The sequence below is a fragment of the Xenopus tropicalis genome, chromosome 7 (assembly GCF_000004195.4).
Source record: "Xenopus tropicalis strain Nigerian chromosome 7, UCB_Xtro_10.0, whole genome shotgun sequence".
NCBI classification, from domain to species: domain Eukaryota; kingdom Metazoa; phylum Chordata; class Amphibia; order Anura; family Pipidae; genus Xenopus; species Xenopus tropicalis.
Window position 1 is genome coordinate 130210384 of NC_030683.2, and position 19939 is coordinate 130230322.

At 47.2% G+C, this 19939-nt stretch overlaps 1 protein-coding gene across 15 annotated transcripts in view; it reads left to right on the plus strand.

Moving 5' to 3' along the window:
* The window catches only part of ubr4 (ubiquitin protein ligase E3 component n-recognin 4), a 74956-nt gene that overhangs the window by 33334 nt on the left and 21683 nt on the right, over window positions 1-19939 (plus strand). For 3 of the 15 annotated variants that reach the window (XM_031905467.1, XM_031905476.1, XM_031905469.1), the window contains 25 exons: window positions 1758-1821; window positions 2513-2647; window positions 3482-3656; window positions 3741-3884; window positions 5276-5397; window positions 6029-6140; window positions 7206-7336; window positions 7439-7616; window positions 8449-8574; window positions 9723-9878; window positions 10710-10878; window positions 11792-11888; window positions 12069-12176; window positions 12275-12391; window positions 13706-13915; window positions 14044-14193; window positions 14281-14508; window positions 16059-16137; window positions 16232-16450; window positions 16541-16709; window positions 17944-18088; window positions 18225-18310; window positions 18398-18485; window positions 18925-19118; window positions 19211-19450. In XM_031905467.1, coding sequence (XP_031761327.1) covers window positions 1758-1821; window positions 2513-2647; window positions 3482-3656; window positions 3741-3884; window positions 5276-5397; window positions 6029-6140; window positions 7206-7336; window positions 7439-7616; window positions 8449-8574; window positions 9723-9878; window positions 10710-10878; window positions 11792-11888; window positions 12069-12176; window positions 12275-12391; window positions 13706-13915; window positions 14044-14193; window positions 14281-14508; window positions 16059-16137; window positions 16232-16450; window positions 16541-16709; window positions 17944-18088; window positions 18225-18310; window positions 18398-18485; window positions 18925-19118; window positions 19211-19450 — 3642 coding nt within the window. The remainder of the gene's footprint in view (window positions 1-1757; window positions 1822-2512; window positions 2648-3481; window positions 3657-3740; window positions 3885-5275; window positions 5398-6028; window positions 6141-7205; window positions 7337-7438; window positions 7617-8448; window positions 8575-9722; window positions 9879-10709; window positions 10879-11791; window positions 11889-12068; window positions 12177-12274; window positions 12392-13705; window positions 13916-14043; window positions 14194-14280; window positions 14509-16058; window positions 16138-16231; window positions 16451-16540; window positions 16710-17943; window positions 18089-18224; window positions 18311-18397; window positions 18486-18924; window positions 19119-19210; window positions 19451-19939) is intronic. The other 12 variants (XM_031905473.1, XM_031905480.1, XM_031905477.1 and 9 more) reach the window with 10 other exon arrangements.

The window sequence follows — 19939 nt, forward strand, 5'->3', positions numbered from 1 at the left end:
TGGGATCCCTTATCCGGAAACCCGTTATCCAGAAAGTTCCGAATTACGGAAGGGTCATCTCCCACAGACTCCATAATAAGCAAATAATTCTAATTTTTAAAAATTATTTCCTTTTTCTCTGTAATAATAAAACAGTACCTGTACTTGATCCCAACTAAGATATAATTACCCCTTATTGGGGCAGAACAGCCCTATTGGGTTTATTTAATGGTTAAATGATTCCCTTTTCTCTGTAATAATAAAACAGTACCTGTACTTGATCCCAACTAAGATATAATTACCCCTTATTGGGGGCAGAACAGCCCTATTGGGTTTATTTCATGGTTATATGATTCCCTTTTCTCTGTAATAATAAAACAGTACCTGCACTTGATCCCAACTAAGATATAATTACCCCTTATTGGGGCAGAACAGCCCTATTGGGTTTATTTAATGGTTAAATGATTCCCTTTTCTCTGTAATAATAAAACAGTACCTGTACTTGATCCCAACTAAGATATAATTACCCCTTATTGGGGGCAGAACAGCCCTATTGGGTTTATTTAATGGTTAAATGATTCCCTTTTCTCTGTAATAATAAAACAGTACCTGTACTTGATCCCAACTAAGATATAATTACCCCTTATTGGGGGCAGAACAGCCCTGTTGGGTTTATTGAATATTTAAATGATTTTTAGCAGACTTAAGTTATGGAGATCCAAATTACAGAAAGATCCCTTATCCCAAAAACCCCAGGTTCCAAGCATTCTGGATAACAGGTCCCATACCTCTACTTCAAATACTGGAAAAGTCCCTTATACGGGAAAACTCCTAAGCATTTCAGATTATAGATCCCAACCTGCAAATACTAATTACTAATATGGGTAGAGAATTAATTACACTGTAGATATTAGCATGTTAATGCATCAAGCCCTTGTTAAACAGGTATAGCTATAAATTTACAACTGGCTGAGCTGCTCAGTGGATTTTAGCCACAGTTCCCCCGTTCCTCCGTTCTAGACTCGGCTAGAAACATCATCTAGTAATGCCTGCTTGTTTTTTCTTTTGTTGTTGTTGTTGTTGTTTGGCAGAACAGTGTAATAGAAAAGAACAACTTCATGTTGCACTTAGGGGTATAGTATGAGCAATACACCTGCTACACACACTGGGAGGGACTACAAGTCACCCTGGTATCCCATGATCCTCCTCATCCCATGGATTTATTTTATGAATGCTCATTTTCAGTTAAAGCCATATTACTCCAACTTGCAGTGCAGCAGTAAAGTGTGAGTGAAGTTTATCAGAGCATAGGTCACATGGCTGTGGCACCCTGGGAAATGAAGAATATGGCTAGCCCCATGGGATAAACAGATTGCAATGCAGGATTCTGCTGCAGAAGCTCTAGTAACTGATGGGTTTTGCAACAAACATGTTTTCCCATGACAGTGTTGCTTTAATGAAGCATTGTCAGGCTATCAAGGGTGTTTTTAACTGCTGTTCTCCCACTTTTCCCTGTATAATGGGGAGAAGCCTGTATCCCAGTATATAAGCTCAGCAGTCTGGCACAGGTCTGTGGCTGCGAGGGGCTTGCAGTGCACCAAGGCACAGTCTCTGGCATTCGCTTCCCACCCTTCTCATGCTCGGTGTGATGCCCCAGAATGGAACTCACGTGTGTGTGTTTGTTAGAGGGTTAGACATTAATAACAGCATTGGGCTTAGGCTTTTGATACTGGGGGGCAGTAGGTTCTCACCTGGACAATATATTTTTTTCCCGGTAGACTTGTGGGAAGCTCTTTGGAAGCCCTAGAAAGCTGCTTTGCCTACGGACCAGTGCCGGAGAAGGTAAGTCATGAGTATGTCTATGAAGATTTTCATTCATCCAGGTCATGGTATATCTAGTATAAATAAATCTAAAGCAACTGGACTTGTTAGGTACCGTATATACTCTAATATAAGCCGAGGTACCTAATTTTACCTAAGAAAACTGGAAAAACGTATTGACTCGAGTATAAGCCTAGGGTGGGAAATGCAGCAGCTACTGCTAAGTTCCAATAATCAAAATAAATACCAATAAAATTAGGGGCATCAGTAGGGTATATGTTTTTAAATATATATTTCAAAGAAAAACAGTAAACTAGCTCTGTAAGCGGAGAAGAGGGTCAACAAAAACAATAGGTCTGGTTACGGGTGGCCTATTTTGCACACAAAAGACAGAGGGTGCTAGTCTGGAGGGACCCATGGCACCCAACTCGAGTATAAGCCGAGGGTGACTTTTTCAGCGCATTTTGGGTGCTGAAAAACTAGGCTTATACTCGAGTATATACAGTAGTCATTGAAGACATTTCACTACTCATCCGAGCAGCTTCTTGAACAGAAGACGCTGCTCGGATGAGTAGTGAAACGTCTTCAATGATTACCTAACAAGTCCAGTTGCTTTAGATTTATTTATATTAGATAAGTCATGAGTAGTACAGGTGTATGTTAGTGGCGTATGTTACATGGTGCTAAAAAATACAAATTTCTCTTGTTACAGGAAAAAAGCAAGGCGTCTGCCCTTGAACTGGCCACTGTCCTGCTGTCCATCCCCACCCCATCCAGTGTGCAGCTCCAGACCAAGAATCTCCTGGCCAGTCTGCATACCAGCCGCTCTGCCTATCATAATCACAAGGTAACACCGGATATTCATATCTATTGAGCTCACCTGAATGGCAGAGCCAATGCAAAAGGGCCCTGGCATAGCCCCGCCCCCTCTGTCCCCCGCCACTGCTTAACTTTTAATATGATGTAGACATTGATATTCTGAGACAATTTTGCAATTGGTTTTCATTTTTTATTATGTGTAGTTTTTCAGCTTTTTGTTTAGCTGCTCTCCAGTTTGGCATTTCAGCGGCTATCTGGTTGCTAGGGTCTTGTTTACCTTAGCAGCCAGGCAGCGGTAGGAATGAGAGACTGTAAATGAATGGAATTAGAAAGTTATGGAATTAAAAGTAACAATACAAATAAAGGTGTAGCAATAGTTTTCTGGCTGCCGGGGTCAATGACCTCCCCCCCCCCCCCCCCCATGTAAAAGCTGGAGAGATGTAGAAAAAGAAGGAAAATAATTGAAAACCTATTACAAATAAATAATGAAGACCAATTGCAAAGTTGCTAGGAATAGTACATTCTTTAATTTTAATTTTAACTCACCTCCCACCTATTTCCAGTAGGGATGCACCCAACCCACTTTTTTGGGTTCGACCGAACCTCCGAACCCACCCAGCAGGATTCGGCCGAATCCCGAACCGGATCCGGGATTCGGTGCATCCCTAATTCCCAGCCCTGCCAGTCCTGTGCCAGCAGCTGCCTGCGGTACTTACCTGCTTTCTATCCGTTTGTCTGTGTCCTGCTCCCCGGTTCTGTTCCCGCAGGGAGTAGTACAGCCAGTGCCCAGCCAACTTTTACCATCACCTGGAAAGAGTGCAGGTACCCCTGCTTATTTATTCTTCATATTCTTTGCCCCCAGGATCAGGCGCTATTGAGCAACGCCGTGCAGTGTCTTTCGTCCTGCGCCCGCGAAGCCAAGGACCTCGACCCAGATGTATTCCAGAGGTTGGTCATCACTGCCCGGTCTATTGCCATCATGCGCCCAAACAACCTGGTCCATTTCACCGATTCCAAGCTGCCAGTGGGAGATGCAGGTGAGATTCCATTAGAGCCCGGCACGTGTAGAAATGTCTTCCCCCTCTGCCTTGTGCCCACGCTTCCATATTGTTTCCCTTTAGAGAGCGGCGAGGAAGGGAAAGAGGCACAGAGAGCTACAGATGGAGACGAGGCCTATTCTTTCATCACGCAGCTCGTTAGCCAGTTCTGGAAACTTCACGCCTCTAAACCAAAAAATGCTTTCCTGGCCCCTGCCTGCTTACCCGGTGAGTTCTGAGAAGGTTCTAGAGCATATGTGTCAAACTGGCAGCCCGCAGGCCACATCCGGCCCAGCATGTAATTATATCCGGCGGGGTTGGCGCACGCATTAGCCGTCATTCAAGAGAGACAGAGAGCCGGCGGGTAGAAACCAGAGTTCTGGTGCTTACTTTGGCGCTTATTTTTTGGCTGGCACAGGTACACGGGGCAATAATATGGCTGCTGGCACAGGTACACGGGGCAATAATATGGCTGCTGGCACAGGTACACGGGGCAATAATATGGCTGCTGGCACAGGTACATGGGGCAATAATATGGCTGCTTGCACAGGTACACGGGGCAATAATATGGCTGCTCGCACAGGTACACGGGGCAATAATATGGCTGCTGGCACAGGTACACGGGGCAATAATATGGCTGCTGGCACAGGTACACGGGGCAATAATATGGCTGCTGGCACAGGTACATGGGGCAATAATATGGCTGCTTGCACAGGTACACGGGGCAATAATATGGCTGCTCGCACAGGTACACGGGGCAATAATATGGCTGCTGGCACTGGTACACGGGGCAATAATATGGCTGCTGGCACAGGTACATGGGTCAATAATATGGCTGCTGGCACAGTTACATGGGGCAATAATATGGCTGCTGGCACAGGTACATGGGGCAATAATATGGCTGCTGGCACAGGTACACGGGGCAATAATATGGCTGCTCGCACAAGTACACGGGGCAATAATATGGCTGCTGGCACAGGTACATGGGGCAATAATATGGCTGCTTGCACAGGTACACGGGGCAATAATATGGCTGCTGGCACAGGTACATGGGGCAATAATATGGCTGCTGGCACAGGTACACGGGGGAATAATATGGCTGCTGGCACAGGTACACGGGGCAATAATATGGCTGCTGGCACAGGTACATGGGGGCAATAATATGGCTGCTGGCACAGGTACACGGGGCATTAATATGGCTGCTGGCACAGGTACATGGGGCATTAATATGGCTGCTGGCACAGGTACATGGGGCAATAATATGGCTGCTGGCACAGGTACATGGGGCAATAATATGGCTGCTGGCACAGGTACATGGGGCAATACTATGGCTGCTGGCACTGGTACACGGGGCAATAATATGGCTGCTGGCACAGGTACATGGGGCAATAATATGGCTGCTGGCACTCCAGCTCTGATAAAATGATATAAGAGCAAAGACAACTGAATTTTAGTGTTTTCAATAAATGTTTAACCTGTTCGGCCCGCGACCTAAAGTGTGTTTTGAATTTTGGCCCCCTGTGCAATTGAGTTTGACACCCCTGTTCTAGAGGGTTTAACTGTGCCGCCTGTGGTTTCCTATGGAAACATAAAGAGATTTTTGTTTCTAACTGTATTAGGGCTCACTCACGTGGAAGCCACGGTCAATGCTCTGATTGACATCATACATGGATACTGTGCGTGCGAGTTGGACTGTATTAATCTGGCCTCCAAGATCTACATGCAGATGCTGCTGTGCCCGGTAAGTGTGCTTATTTATATATAATATTTATTCATATTGCCCTTTTAAAGGGGAACTAAACCCTGCTGCACGGCGCGGCTCAACCAAACGTTACTCAGCTGTTGCCGGACTACAAATCCCAGAATAATGTAACATATAATGAAGGGTGAGGCATGCTGGGAGCTGTAGTCCAGCAACATCAGGGCTGTATTCTTAAAGCAATATTGCCCAATAAAACTGCATTAAAATGCAAGAAATCCCCCAATGAGAATCCCAGCTGATGTGAGTAAATCCGGCTCCCTGTTCTCTGTTCCTGCAATTGGAGTTGGGAGCAATAAGCACAGTTTCCCAGCACTGAACAAGTCTGTCCCTTTATCCCCATGTCTGATTCCTGTGCCATATAATGAGGGGAAAATGCCATCATTATCTCTATATGTAAGGTACCAGCAAGGGGCCTGACACAGTGCTGGGAATCAGCATTCTCATTGGTCACTTCTCTTGCACTTACAGTCACATTGTTGCTCAGTAGAATTCTCATTGGGGAATTTCCTTGCATCTGTAATTATGATTTAAAGCAGGGATTGACATACAGACATGACAGAGAGCACTGAGTGTTCAGACTTGATAATGATCAATTATGTTTACTTTTTAGGACCCTGCTGTGAGTTTTTCTTGCAAGCAAGCTCTTATTCGGGTGCTGCGGCCTCGCAATAAACGCCGTCATGTGACCCTGCCGTCTTCTCCACGCAGTAACACACCCATGGGTATGGCTCTTCTCCTTCTGTACACCGACTAGGTTGCCTTTCTGTGACCTATGTAAAGGCAAATAGCGTTATAAATTGCTATTTGCCTATACATATATACATATATAGATATATCTATATCGTATACAGGTATGGGACCTGTTATCCAGAATGCTCGGGACCTGGGGTTTTCCAGATAAGGGATCTTTCCATACTTCCGATTTCCTACCTTAAGTTTGCTGAAAAAAATTATTTAAACAGAAATTAAACCCACTAGGATTGTTTTAGCTCCAATAAGGGGTAATTATATCTTAGTTGGGATCAAGTACAGGTACTGTTTTATTATTACAGAGAAAAGGGAATCATTTAACCATTAAATAAACCCAATAGGGCTGTTCTGCCCCAATAAGGGGTAATTATATCTTAGTTGGGATCAAGTACAGGTACTGTTTTATTATTACAGAGAAAAGGGAATCATTTAACCATTAAATAAACCCAATAGGGCTGTTCTGCCCCAATAAGGGGTAATTATATCTTAGTTGGGATCAAGTACAGGTACTGTTTTATTATTACAGAGAAAAGGGAATCATTTAACCATTAAATAAACCCAATAGGGCTGTTCTGCCCCAATAAGGGGTAATTATATCTTAGTTGGGATCAAGTACAGGTACTGTTTTATTATTACAGAGAAAAGGGAATCATTTAACCATGAAATAAACCCAATAGGGCTGTTCTGCCCCAATAAGGGGTAATTATATCTTAGTTGGGATCAAGTACAGGTACTGTTTTATTATTACAGAGAAAAGGGAATCATTTAACCATGAAATAAACCCAATAGGGCTGTTCTGCCCCAATAAGGGGTAATAATATCTTCGTTGGGATCAAGTACATTTTTAAAAATGTGAATTATTTGATTAAAATGGAGTCTATGGGAGATGGCCTTTCCGTAATTCGGAAATTTCTGGATAATGGGTTTCCAGATAAGGGGTTCGATACCTGTATATAATCGTTTCAAGAATCAAAATGTAGTATGTGTATATATAAGGCAGAGACCAGTTTCAATAGCAACATGCACTTTTGGCCCAGGAGACAAGGACGATGATGACGACGACGAAGCTGAAGACAAGATGCAGAGTTCAGGTATCCCCCATGGGGAGCACCTCCGGCAGCAGAGCCAAGAACAGAATGAGACCGACCACGGGGACTTTGAGATGGTGGTGAGTAACTTCATAATAAGACCTGCACTCAGGGTTGTTGTTGAACTGCAAGTGCAGAGAATGCACCCTCTGTTTCATGAAAACACTATTCTGTTGTTGCAGTCGGAGTCTATGGTGCTGGAGAGCGCCGACAGTGTTAACAACGGTAACCCATCACCTCTGGAGGCGCTCCTGGCTGGAGCTGAGGGCTTCCCCCCAATGCTTGATATTCCTCCAGATGCCGACGACGAGACCATGGTGGAACTGGCAATTGCTCTCAGCCTGCAGCAGGATCAGCAGGGTAGGTTTTACCTTTATCTCTGTGTATTTATCCCAGGCCCCTTCCAATCCATACAAGAGACTGTGCTTTCAGCCCTCTTAGGCGTTTGCATGTATGTAATGTTTGCCCAAGTCTTGTAACTAATAGCAACCCCTAAGCAGCCATCATTTTTTTATTTATTTATTTTTTATAAAGGGATTCACCTTCAAGTCAACTTTTCGTGTGTTATAGAATGACCTATTCTAAGCAACTTATCACTTGGTCTTCATTTTTTATCTTCTATAGTTTTTAAATTATTTGCCATCTTCTGACTCATTGCAGCTTTCTAATGGGGGTCACTGACCCCGGCAACCAAACCCTATTGCTCTGTGAGGCTCCAGTTTTATTGTTATTGTTACTTATTATTACTTATCTTTCTATTCAGCCCCTCTACTATTCATATGTCGGTCACTCTCTTAATCCACTCCCTGGTTACTAAGGCAAACAGAACCCTAGCAACCAGATAACTGCTGAAATTCCAAACTGGAGAGCAAAAAGTAAAATAATTAAAAAAAGAAAAAAAACTACTAATAATAAAAAATGAAGACCAATTGCAAATTGTCTCAGAATATCATTCTCTACATTATACTAAAAGTTAACTCAAAGGTGAACAACCCCTTTGTTAGTATAGTGACGCTGACATCTGATTGGCTGTACATCTGATTTGGCTGTACATCTGATTTGGCTGTACATCTGATTGGCTGTACATCTGATTGGCTGTACATCTGATTGGCTGATTGATCTGTACGGCACGTACAGAGGGCAGTTTTAGTAGTGGGGGGCAGATCACGTATTTTAAACGCAGCCTTTGTAGTGTTCTCTGTTCTCTTCACAGGGAGCAGCAGCAGCGCCCTAGGGTTACAGAGTTTGGGGCTCTCTGGGCAGGCTCCGAGCTCCTCTTCCTTGGATGCAGGAACCTTATCCGACACCACCGCATCAGGTATCTGCCGCTCAGTCCTGACGACTGCCATCTTGCTCCTAATATAACTGGCATGTTCATGCTGTGCACAGATCCAATACATTGGCGTTACTGTGAGCACTGCTTCTCTACAGGGCATGGTTACCTGCACCTACTACTATATGGATAAAAAGCATAGAATAAATGCATATTCATAGTGTTACACTCTAATCAGCCATTTGGTTCCCTAAAACCAATGTCTGTATCACAGGGAACCCACCTTTGCACCATTGAGTTGATCTGATTGGGCCCCACTGTATCTCCCCATAATAGCGTTATTTGCCCTTAGAGAATCTCTTTAAAACCCAGCTCCATTTTTGGCCCCCTCTTTAGCCCACTTCTTACCTCCCTAGTGGAGTAACTGCAGTATTATCCACCCCCCATAAAGGTGACCATACACGGGCAGATTTAAGCTGCCAATTCAAGTGTTCTAGACTGATTTGTCAACTTTTCTGCCCATGTATGGGTCTTCCCCAATCAATACCTGGCATAAAATTGGGCAGGCTTAATTTTCCCTTCGGATGGGCTCGTTCATGCAGTCCTCAGTCTGACCACCCCTATAACCCACCATTTTAATTAGATTGTCTGGCCCTAGGGCCTAATCAAATTAGCCCAACATTGCCAACCTTAGGTGGGCATATTGGAAGAAGATCCACTCGTATGGCCAAAAAAAACACACAAAAAAAACATCAGTTAATAGAGCTTCTCCAGCAGAATCCTGCATTGTAATCTGTTTTTCCAATGGGGCTAGCCATATTCTTCATTTCCCAGGGTGCCACAGCCATGTGACCTGTGCTCTGATAAACTTCACTCACACTTTACTGCTGCGCTGCAAGTTGGAGTGATATCCCCCCCCTCACCCCTAGCAGCCGATCAGCAGAACAATGGGAAGGGAGCAAGATAGCAGCTCCCAGTAGGTATCAGAATAGCACTCAATAGTAAGAAATCCAAGTCCGGCTTGGGACTCCTCCAGTTACATGGGAGTAGGAGAAACAATAGGTTAGCTGAAAGCAGTTCTAATGTGTAGCGCTGGCTGAAAGCTTAGACTCAGGCAGAATGCCCTGAGATGGCGCCTACACACCACATCCGGCTGACGGGTTAGTTAGAGACTGTGTTTTTACTTGTAACAGCTCTCCTCATGCTTATAGCTCCAGCCTCAGATGACGAAGGAAGCACGGCGGCAACAGACGGCTCCACCCTGCGCACATCCCCAGCGGATCACGGAGGCAGCGTGGGCTCAGAAAGCGGCGGGAGTGCTGTAGACTCGGTGGCCGGTGAGCATAGTGGTACGTCTGTCCTGCGTCTGTCATGCAAGGGCCACAGCCATTATTATAGTGTAAGGCCTGAAGGAGTGATCAGTGGGAAGCAGAGTGAAGCGAGGATCTACTGAAAACTTTTAATATGTTATACAGTGGCCAATTCTATGTAACTTTTCAATTGGTCTTCATTATTTCTTTCTTATAGTTTCTGAATTATTTGCCTTTTTCTTCTGACTCTTTGCAGCTTTCAAATGGGGGTCACTGACCCCGGCAGCCAAACCCAATTGTTCTGTGAGGCTCCAGTTTTATTGTTATTGTTACTTTTTATTCCTTATATTTCTATTCAGCCCCTCCCCTATTCATATACCAGTCACTCATTCAAACCACATCCTGGTTACTAAGGTAAATGAGACCCTAGCAACCAGATAGCTGCTGAAACTCCAAACTGGAGAGCTGCTGAAGAAAAAGTGATATAATTAAAAAAAAAAAGACCAATTGCCAACGGTCTCAGAATATAACTCTTATATTATACTAAGGTGAACATCCCCTTTAAATGTTCCCATTATATAATGTGGTTGTCTCTGGTTCCGTGTTTTGTGTTTAACCTCTGCATTGCTGTTCAGTCTATTGCTACAGCGGTTGCCTTAGGGAATGCTGTGGGCAGAGAATGGGCAGCCATGTTACTTCCTGAGGTCAATAATCACCATTGGGTGCCTTAGTTGGGTGTTTGGGTGGGGGGGGGGGGCTGTATAAAAAAAAAAATTGGGCTATTGGCCCATGGGGTTTTGAAAATCCTCCGTGTTCCTTGTATAAAGGCGCCCCCTCTTGGTCTTGCTACCCTTCTCCTTTCTCTTTTAGTTTCAGGACGCAGCAGTGCTTATGGCGACACCACTGTTGAGGGACATCCGACAGGACCCGGGAGCATTAGTTCCAGCACCGGGGCAATCAGCACCACTACGGGCCAACACGAAGGAGACGGTTCTGAAGGAGAAGGGGAGACAGAGGGCGACACTCACACCAGCAACAGGTTGGCAGTAATTTCAAAGGACAAGTCAACCCAGAATATAATTATTTGCTTGATAATAGAAAACAATATTCTAAGTAACTTTGCAATATACATTCATCACAAATTTGCAATGGATTTTGAGTTATTTGTATATATAATTGCTATCAGAAGCAGTGTCTGTCCCTTTCTATTCCCTGCCCTGGGGGCTCTGACTGAAACAGTGTAACACAAGGCAGCAGCCTGACAGACCTGACTCGCTGGAGGAGACCGACCTATGAAACAGTGTAGCACAAGGCAGCAGCCTGACAGACCTGACTCGCTGGAGGAGACCGACCTATGAAACAGTGTAACACAAGGCAGCAGCCTGACAGACCTGACTCGCTGGGGGAGACTGACCCCTGAAACAGTGTAACACAAGGCAGCAGCCTGACAGACCTGACTCGCTGGGGGAGACTGACCCCTGAAACACTGTAACACAAGGCAACAGCCTGACAGACCTGACTCGCTAGGGGAGACTGACCCCTGAAACACTGTAACACAAGGCAACAGCCTGACAGACCTGACTCGCTAGGGGAGACTGACCCCTGAAACACTGTAACACAAGGCAGCAGCCTGACAGACCTGACTCGCTAGGGGAGACTGACCCCTGAAACACTGTAACACAAGGCAGCAGCCTGACAGACCTTACTCTCTGGAGGAGACTGACCCCTGAAACACTGTAACACAAGGCAGCAGCCTGACAGACCTTACTCTCTGGAGGAGACTGACCCCTGAAACACTGTAACACAAGGCAGCAGCCTGACAGACCTTACTCTCTGGAGGAGACTGACCCCTGAAACAATGTAACACAAGGCAGCATCCTGTGTAGCCAGACCTAAACAAATAAAATCCATGGTCAGGTCACTTTTTTAACTTATCACTTTTTTTTTTTCAGACTCCACATGGTGCGCCTTATGCTGCTAGAGCGTCTGCTTCAGACCCTGCCCAGTCTGCGAGGGGTCGGAGGGGTCCGTGCCATCCCATACATGCAGGTAAGGTAACATTCGGCTTGTATATTGTACTGTATGTAGGACCCCTCGCTGGGAGAGAACAAATATGGCTTCTCTGTGTATATCCAGTGATACATGGCTTATTTCAAGCCCAGGTGGGGTGGGTGGTCAGGGGAGAGAAGAGGGACCTATAGCTAATGCTGTTTGTGTCTTATTACTCAGGTACTACTGATGCTGACGGCAGATCTTGATGGAGAGGATGAGAAGGATAAAGGGGCACTGGATAACCTGCTGTCCCAGCTGATTGCAGAGCTCGGCCTGGACAAAAAGGTAACAAGGCTTCCATACACCAAAATCTCTGTTGCTAAATGATTCCCCGTCTCTACAGAGCCTTATAATTCCGCAATGTGTTTCATCCTCTCCCCCAGGACGTGGCCAAGAAGAATGAACGCACGGCACTGAACGAAGTGCACTTGGTCATCATGAGGCTGCTCAGCGTCTTCATGTCAAGAACAAAATCCGGCTCCAAATCCTCCATCTGTGAGGTAAATGAGTGCTAGCTCTGCGCGGATGCCAACATAGTCAGATTCATAGGCATTTTCATTCCATCGCTGCATACAGAGGGTCCAGTCACGTGACTGCATCCTCCCAGAGAGTAGGCTTATGTAGTCACTACTTCTCACTTCTGTATGCAGAGGGAGGGGTTACTTTGCTCTGTGCAGGTAGTGGGGTTACCTGTTCACTTGCTTGTAAAGGTGGGGGTCACCTGATTACTACCAGTCCTGTACGCAGAGGGAGGGGTAACATTGCTCTATGCAGGTAATGGGGTGCCCTGTTCACTTGCTTGAGAAGGTGGGGTCACCTGATTACTACCAGTTCTGTACGCAGAGGGAGGGGTTACATTGCTCTGTGCAGGTAGTGGGGTGACCTGTTCGCTTGCTTGGGAAGGTGGGGGTCACCTAATTACTACCAGTTCTGTACGCAGAGGGAGGGGTAACATTGCTCTATGCAGGTAATGGGGTGCCCTGTTCACTTGCTTGAGAAGGTGGGGTCGCCTGATTACTACCAGTTCTGTACGCAGAGGGAGGGGTTACATTGCTCTGTGGAGGTAGTGGGGTGCCCTGTTCGCTTGCTTGGGAAGGTGGGGTCACCTAATTACTACCAGTTCTGTACGCAGAGGGAGGGGTAACATTGCTCTATGCAGGTAATGGGGTGCCCTGTTCACTTGCTTGAGAAGGTGGGGTCGCCTGATTACTACCAGTTCTGTACGCAGAGAGAGGGGTTACATTGCTCTATGCAGGTAATGGGGTGACCTGTTCGCTTGCTTGGGAAGGTGGGGTCACCTGATTACTACCAGTTCTGTACGCAGAGGGAGGGGTAACATTGCTCTATGCAGGTAATGGGGTGCCCTGTTCACTTGCTTGAGAAGGTGGGGTCGCCTGATTACTACCAGTTCTGTACGCAGAGAGAGGGGTTACATTGCTCTATGCAGGTAATGGGGTGACCTGTTCGCTTGCTTGGGAAGGTGGGGTCACCTGATTACTACCAGTTCTGTACGCAGAGGGAGGGGTAACATTGCTCTATGCAGGTAATGGGGTGCCCTGTTCACTTGCTTGAGAAGGTGGGGGTCACCTGATTACTACCAGTCCTGTACGCAGAGGGAGGGGTTTCTTTGCTCTGTGCAGGTAGTGGGGTGACCTGTTCACTTGCTTGAGAAGGTGGGGGTCACCTGATTACTACCAGTCCTGTACGCAGAGGGAGGGGTTACATGACCAGTTCTTCCTTTAACAAAGGATAATGTATAATTAGAACTCAATGTAACACAACAGACAATGGCTTATTCTTATCTTTCTATGAAGTCGTCGTCGCTGATCTCTAGTGCGACCGCCACCGCCCTGCTGAGCTCCGGAGCCGTCGATTACTGCCTGCACGTGCTCAAGTCTCTCCTCGACTACTGGAAGAGCCAGCAGAGCGACGAGGAGCCCGTGGCTACCAGCCAACTCCTCAAGCCCCATACCACTTCCTCCCCTCCCGACATGAGCCCCTTTTTCCTGCGTCAGTACGTTAAGGTGCGTGATTGGCCGCTATGATGGCATTGGAATTGGATTTCTTGTTACTATAAACACTGTATCTTTATTACTTTTATTGGGGGGGCTATTTTCCATAGCTGTCAGACCCACTGTGTTTGCCTTTGCAGGGCCACGCTGCTGATGTTTTCCAGGCCTACACCCAGCTGCTGACAGAGATGGTTCTACGCCTTCCCTACCAAATTAAGAAAATTGCCGATACCAGCTCCCGTATCCCCCCTCCTGTGTTCGATCACTCCTGGTTTTACCTCCTGTCTGAGGTAAGTCGTTCTAGGTGTAAGTACTGCCATAAAGATACTCACGGAGATGCCCATTTGTGACAGATCTGTATCCCTTCTCACGCACAGTACCTGATGATTCAACAGACTCCATTCGTTCGCCGGCAAGTGCGTAAGCTCCTCCTCTTCATCTGCGGCTCCAAAGAGAAATACCGGCAGCAGAGGGACTTGCACACCCTCGATTCCCACGTCAAAAGCATCAAAAAGCTTCTGGAGGAACATGGCATTTTCCTGCGTGCCGGCGTAGTCACTGCCAGCTCCGGGTCCGCATTGCAGTATGATACGCTCATTAACTTGGTAAGTTTTGGGGGACCCTAATCAGGCCCGGATTTGTGGGCAGGTCGCGACAGCCCAGGCCTAGGGCAGCTTATCCAGGCAATTGTTCTACCCTAAGATGTGCACTGCTCATACCTGCCTGTCTCACTACAAAAGGTCCATGTCTACTCAGCACGGCAAGCCACACCACATTGCACCTCCTACACTCCAGTCAATTTACTTTTATGGTATTGAAGGGCTTGTTCACCTTTAAATTTACTTTAGTATGATGTAGAGAGTGAAATTCTGAGACAATTTGCAATTGGTCTTCATTTATTATTATTTGAGGTTTTTGAATTATTTAGCTTTTTGTTCAGCAGCTCTCCAGTTTGGAATTTCAGCAGCTATCTGGTTGCTAGAGTCCAATTTAACCTAGCAACCAGGCAGTGGTTTGAAAGAGACAAGGGGTATGAATAGGAGAGAGCATAAATAGAAAGATAAGTAATTAAAAACAATAACAGTAATATTGTAACTTCACACAGCAATAGGTTTGGCTGCCGGGGGTCAGTGAGACCCCCATTTGAAAGCTGGAAAGAGTCAGCAGAAGAGAGCAAATAATTCAAAAACTATAAGAAATAAATAATGAAGACCAATTGAAAAGTTTCTAAGAATGGGTCATTCTATAACAGGGGTGGGCAAACTACGGCCCGCGGGCCACATCCGGCCCGCTGGCCTTTTCAATCTGGCCCGCTGACTCGTGCCCCCTTAAAAGAATTATGGCCCTTGATTGGTTGCGCCCTGTGCGTGCGCGTGACATCAGCACGCACGGGGCGCAACCATATAAAAGGATGTGGCGGGGAGCCGGGGTCAGAAGCAGCCGGAGGATGGAGCCGCACATAGCTGGGGGGGGCGAGCTGGAGGATGCTGGGGGGGGCGAGCTGGAGGATGCTGGGGGGGCGAGCTGGAGGATGCTGGGGGGGGCGAGCTGGAGGATGCTGGGGGGGCGAGCTGGAGGATGCTGGGGGGGGCGAGCTGGAGGATGCTGGGGGGGGAGCTGGAGGATGCTGGGGGGGGGAGCTGGAGGATGCTGGGGGGGGGAGCTGGAGGATGCTGGGGGGGGGAGCTGGAGGATGCGGGGAGGGGAGCTGGAGGATGCGGGGAGGGGAGCTGGAGGATGCTGGGAGGGATGCTGGGGGGAGTTGAGAGGCCCCGTGATTTGTGACAATGGGCCGGCCCGTCAGTAAGTCAGTGTGGCCCCTGAGCCAAAAAGTTTGCCCATCCCTGTTCTATAACATACTTAAAGTTAAGCTGAAGGTAAACCACACCCCATTAACTCACCGTAGCAGACCAATAGCACGATAGAGAAAATGCTCTTTACACATTCCTTAGACTTCACTGGTTAAAAACCAAGGGGTGCAATGAGCTCAGATTCCCTGAGAAGGAGGGGGGGGGGGGGGGGGATACAGAATAACCGTTTTGCAGCAAACTGTCAAGGAAACATTATATTATGAGCTCCACCAGTACAAAAATGAAGGTATTTAGATGAAATTGGACATTTTTGCCGCACATTTTGAGAGCTGTTTGTGTTGCAGATGGAACATCTCAAAGCCTGTGCGGAGATCGCATCCCAGAGAACCATCAACTGGCAAAAATTTTGCATCAAAGATGACTGTAAGCGCTTTATTACCTGATTTATGAAGCTGTCTTTGTTCTTTGCTGCTTCTTGGGCAAAGAATAACCATTTAACGGTGTTGTTTCCCTGCAGCGGTGCTGTACTTCCTGCTGCAAGTCAGTTTCCTGGTGGATGAGGGCGTATCCCCGGTGCTGCTGCAGCTCCTCTCCTGCGCCCTGTGCGGCAGTAAAGTGCTCTCTGCGTCGTCCTTCTCCGGTTCAAACGCTCAGCCTTCCTCGGGCCAGGCCGGCTCCCAGACCAAATCGTCCACTAAGAAGAGTAAGAAGGAGGATAAGGAGAAAGACAAAGAAGGTGAAGGCTGTGAAACAGGAAGGTCATTGCAGTTGATTTTGATCCTAGAGCAAAGCCAATATGCCAAATATTTTGTCTTTCACGTTGCAGGAGAAAGTGCAAACAGCCAAGAGGAGCAGCACTGCACTGCGCTGGTCAATCAGCTAAATAAATACGCAGACAAGGAGACCCTTATCCAGTTCCTGCGCTGCTTCCTACTAGAATCAAATGCCTCCGCTGTGCGCTGGCAGGCCCACTGCTTAGCTCTCCATATATACAGGTGAGCATGGTACTGCCACCTCTGTGTGCTGGGGGCCCACTGCTTAGCTCTCCATATATACAGGTGAGCATGATACTGCCGCCTCTGGGTGCTGGGGGCCCACTGCTTAGCTCTCCATATCTACAGGTGAGCATGGTACTGCCCCCTCTGTGTGCTGGGGGGCCCACTGCTTAGCTCTCCATATATACAGGTGAGCATGGTACTGCCGCCTCTGGGTGCTGGGGGGCCCACTGCTTAGCTCTCCATATCTACAGGTGAGCATGGTACTGCCCCCTCTGTGTGCTGGGGGGCCCACTGCTTAGCTCTCCATATTTACAGGTGAGCATGGTACTGCCTCCTGTGTGCTGGGGGGGGCCACTGCTTAGCTCTCCATATCTACAGGTGAGCTCATTACTGCCTCCTCTGTGTGCTGGGGGGCCCACTGCTTAGCTCTCCATATCTACAGGTGAGCTCATTACTGCCTCCTCTGGGTGCTGGGGGGCCCACTGCTTAGCTCTCCATATCTACAGGTGAGCTCATTACTGCCTCCTCTGGGTGCTGGGGGGCCCACTGCTTAGCTCTCCATATCTACAGGTGAGCTCATTACTGCCTCCTCTGGGTGCTGGGGGGCCCACTGCTTAGCTCTCCATATCTACAGGTGAGCTCATTACTGCCTCCTCTGTGTGCTGGGGAGCCCACTGCTTAGCTCTCCATATCCACAGGTGAGCATGGCACTGCCTCCTCTGTGTGCTGGGGGGCCCACTGCTTAGCTCTCCATATCTACAGGTGAGCACATTACTGCCTCCTCTGTGTGCTGGGGGGCCCACTGCTTAGCTCTCCATATCTACAGGTGAGCACATTACTGCCTCCTCTATGTGCTGGGGGCCCACTGCTTAGCTCTCCATATCTACAGGTGAGCATGGAACTGCCTCCTCTGTGTGCTGGGGGCCCACTGCTTAGCTCTCCATATCTACAGGTGAGCATGGAACTGCCTCCTCTGTGTGCTGGGGGCCCACTGCTTAGCTCTCCATATCTGCAGGTGAGCATGGTACTGCCTCCTCTTGGTGCTGGGGGGCCCACTGCTTAGCTCTCCATATCTACAGGTGAGCACATTACTGCCTCCTCTGTGTGCTGGGGGGCCCACTGCTTAGCTCTCCATATCTACATTTGAGCGTGGGACTGCCTCCTATCAGAGTTTTGCATGTATTTTTGCACTGGGAACAGTGAATTGACTGTTACATCTCCTCTGCCCCAGGAACTCTAACAAGTCCCAGCAAGAACTGTTACTAGATCTTATGTGGTCCATTTGGCCAGAACTCCCGGCTTACGGGCGCAAAGCTGCTCAGTTCGTAGATCTGCTTGGATACTTTTCACTGAAGACCCCTCAGAGTGAGAAGAAGGTGGGTGCCGGACACACATATAAAGGATTTTATTGCTGTAACAGTAATATCTGTGCCCAGTGCAGTCCCATGGAAATATATAATATATTGTAATAATGTCAATATGTGTGTGTATTTAAGTTAGTCCCTATTTCAGTTCAAGGAATACTCCCAGAAGGCCGTGGAAATCTTGCGAACCCAAAACCACATCTTGACCAACCACCCCAACTCCAACATTTACAAGTAAGTCGCCTTATTTTTTTAACCATTTGCGTCTCGTTTTTATTCCGTGCCGTTTCATAGCTGACCACTGATCTATTTTCTGTGCAGCACCCTTTCTGGCCTGGTAGAATTTGATGGTTATTATTTGGAAAGTGACCCGTGCCTGGTGTGTAATAACCCAGAAGTTCCCTTGTGTGTAAGTATCTATGTGGCTGGCAGCCAGTGAGCCCTGGTTCCTTATGGTCCCCATACAAGGGGGTCGATGGTAGCTGCCTATATGGGTCCCTTAGACCGATTCTGCAGCTAGTCGGCCCGTGTATGGGCACTACCGATGGGCCCACCCAACCGATATCTAGCCTGAAATCAGCCAGATCTCGATGCATCGGCTCGTTGATGCGGTCCCCAGACCGACTTTGCCTATACCCGTTGTTATGTTTGGCCCCAGGGCCAAACGATCGAATTTCCCTGGATTCTCCCGATATCTCCCACCCGTAGGTGGGGGATATCGGGAGAAGATCTGCTTGCTTGGCGACATCGCAAAGCGAGCTGATCTTAAGGTGTATGGGCACCTTTAGGGGGGGCCTATTGGCAGTCCTGTCAGCTTTTCACTACACTCCATTGTTCATTTTTGGCAGAACATCAAGCTATCCTCTATAAAGGTGGACACGCGCTACACTACAACCCAGCAGGTGGTTAAACTCATCGGCAGCCACACTATCAGCAAAGTAACGGTGAAGATCGGGGACCTTAAACGGACCAAGATGGTGCGGACCATCAACCTGTACTATAACAACCGCACCGTGCAGGCCATTGTTGAGCTTAAAAACAAGTAGGTGCCACAGAGCGGGTAGGAGGCAGCCTTTCCTTTGTTAAATGTGCCCACTTCTCTTGGTCTGTGTTAATTGGATCTCTCTCTGGCAGGCCTGCCCGCTGGCACAAAGCCAAGAAAGTGCAACTGACCCCCGGGCAAACCGAGGTAAAGATCGACCTTCCGCTGCCTATCGTGGCGTCAAACTTGATGATCGAGTTTGCCGACTTCTATGAGAATTATCAGGCCTCCTCCGAGACCCTGCAGTGTCCTCGTTGCAGCGCCTCTGTACCCGCCAATCCCGGAGTCTGCGGCAACTGCGGCGAGAATGTGTACCAGTGTCACAAATGCAGGTAAGAATGGTAACTACTGGCTTCCCACAATGCAAGGGGGTTGTACACCTTTGAGTTAACTTTTAGTATCATATAGAGAGTCATATTCTAAGAAAATTGCAATTAGTTGTTTTTTTTATTATTTCATCTGGTTGCTAGGGTTCTGATTATCGTAGCAACCAGGGAGTGGTTTGAATGAGAGACTGGTATATGAAAAGGAGAGGGGCTGAATAGAAAAATAAATCATTAAAAAATAAGAATAACAAAATTGTAGTCTCACAGAGCAATTGTTTTTTGGCTGCCGGGGTCAGTGACCCCCATTTGAAAGTTTGAAAGAGTTAGTGGATTATGCAGATATTTAAAAAAAAAAAAAAAAAAAAAAAAAAAAAACCGATTAAAATAAATTAAGCCATAACGCTGTCCCACTGCGCCCCCTAGTTTTGCTATAGACGTTTCCAAAAAATGTAATTACAGAATTACAGATGCAAGAGAATTCACCAATGAGAATTC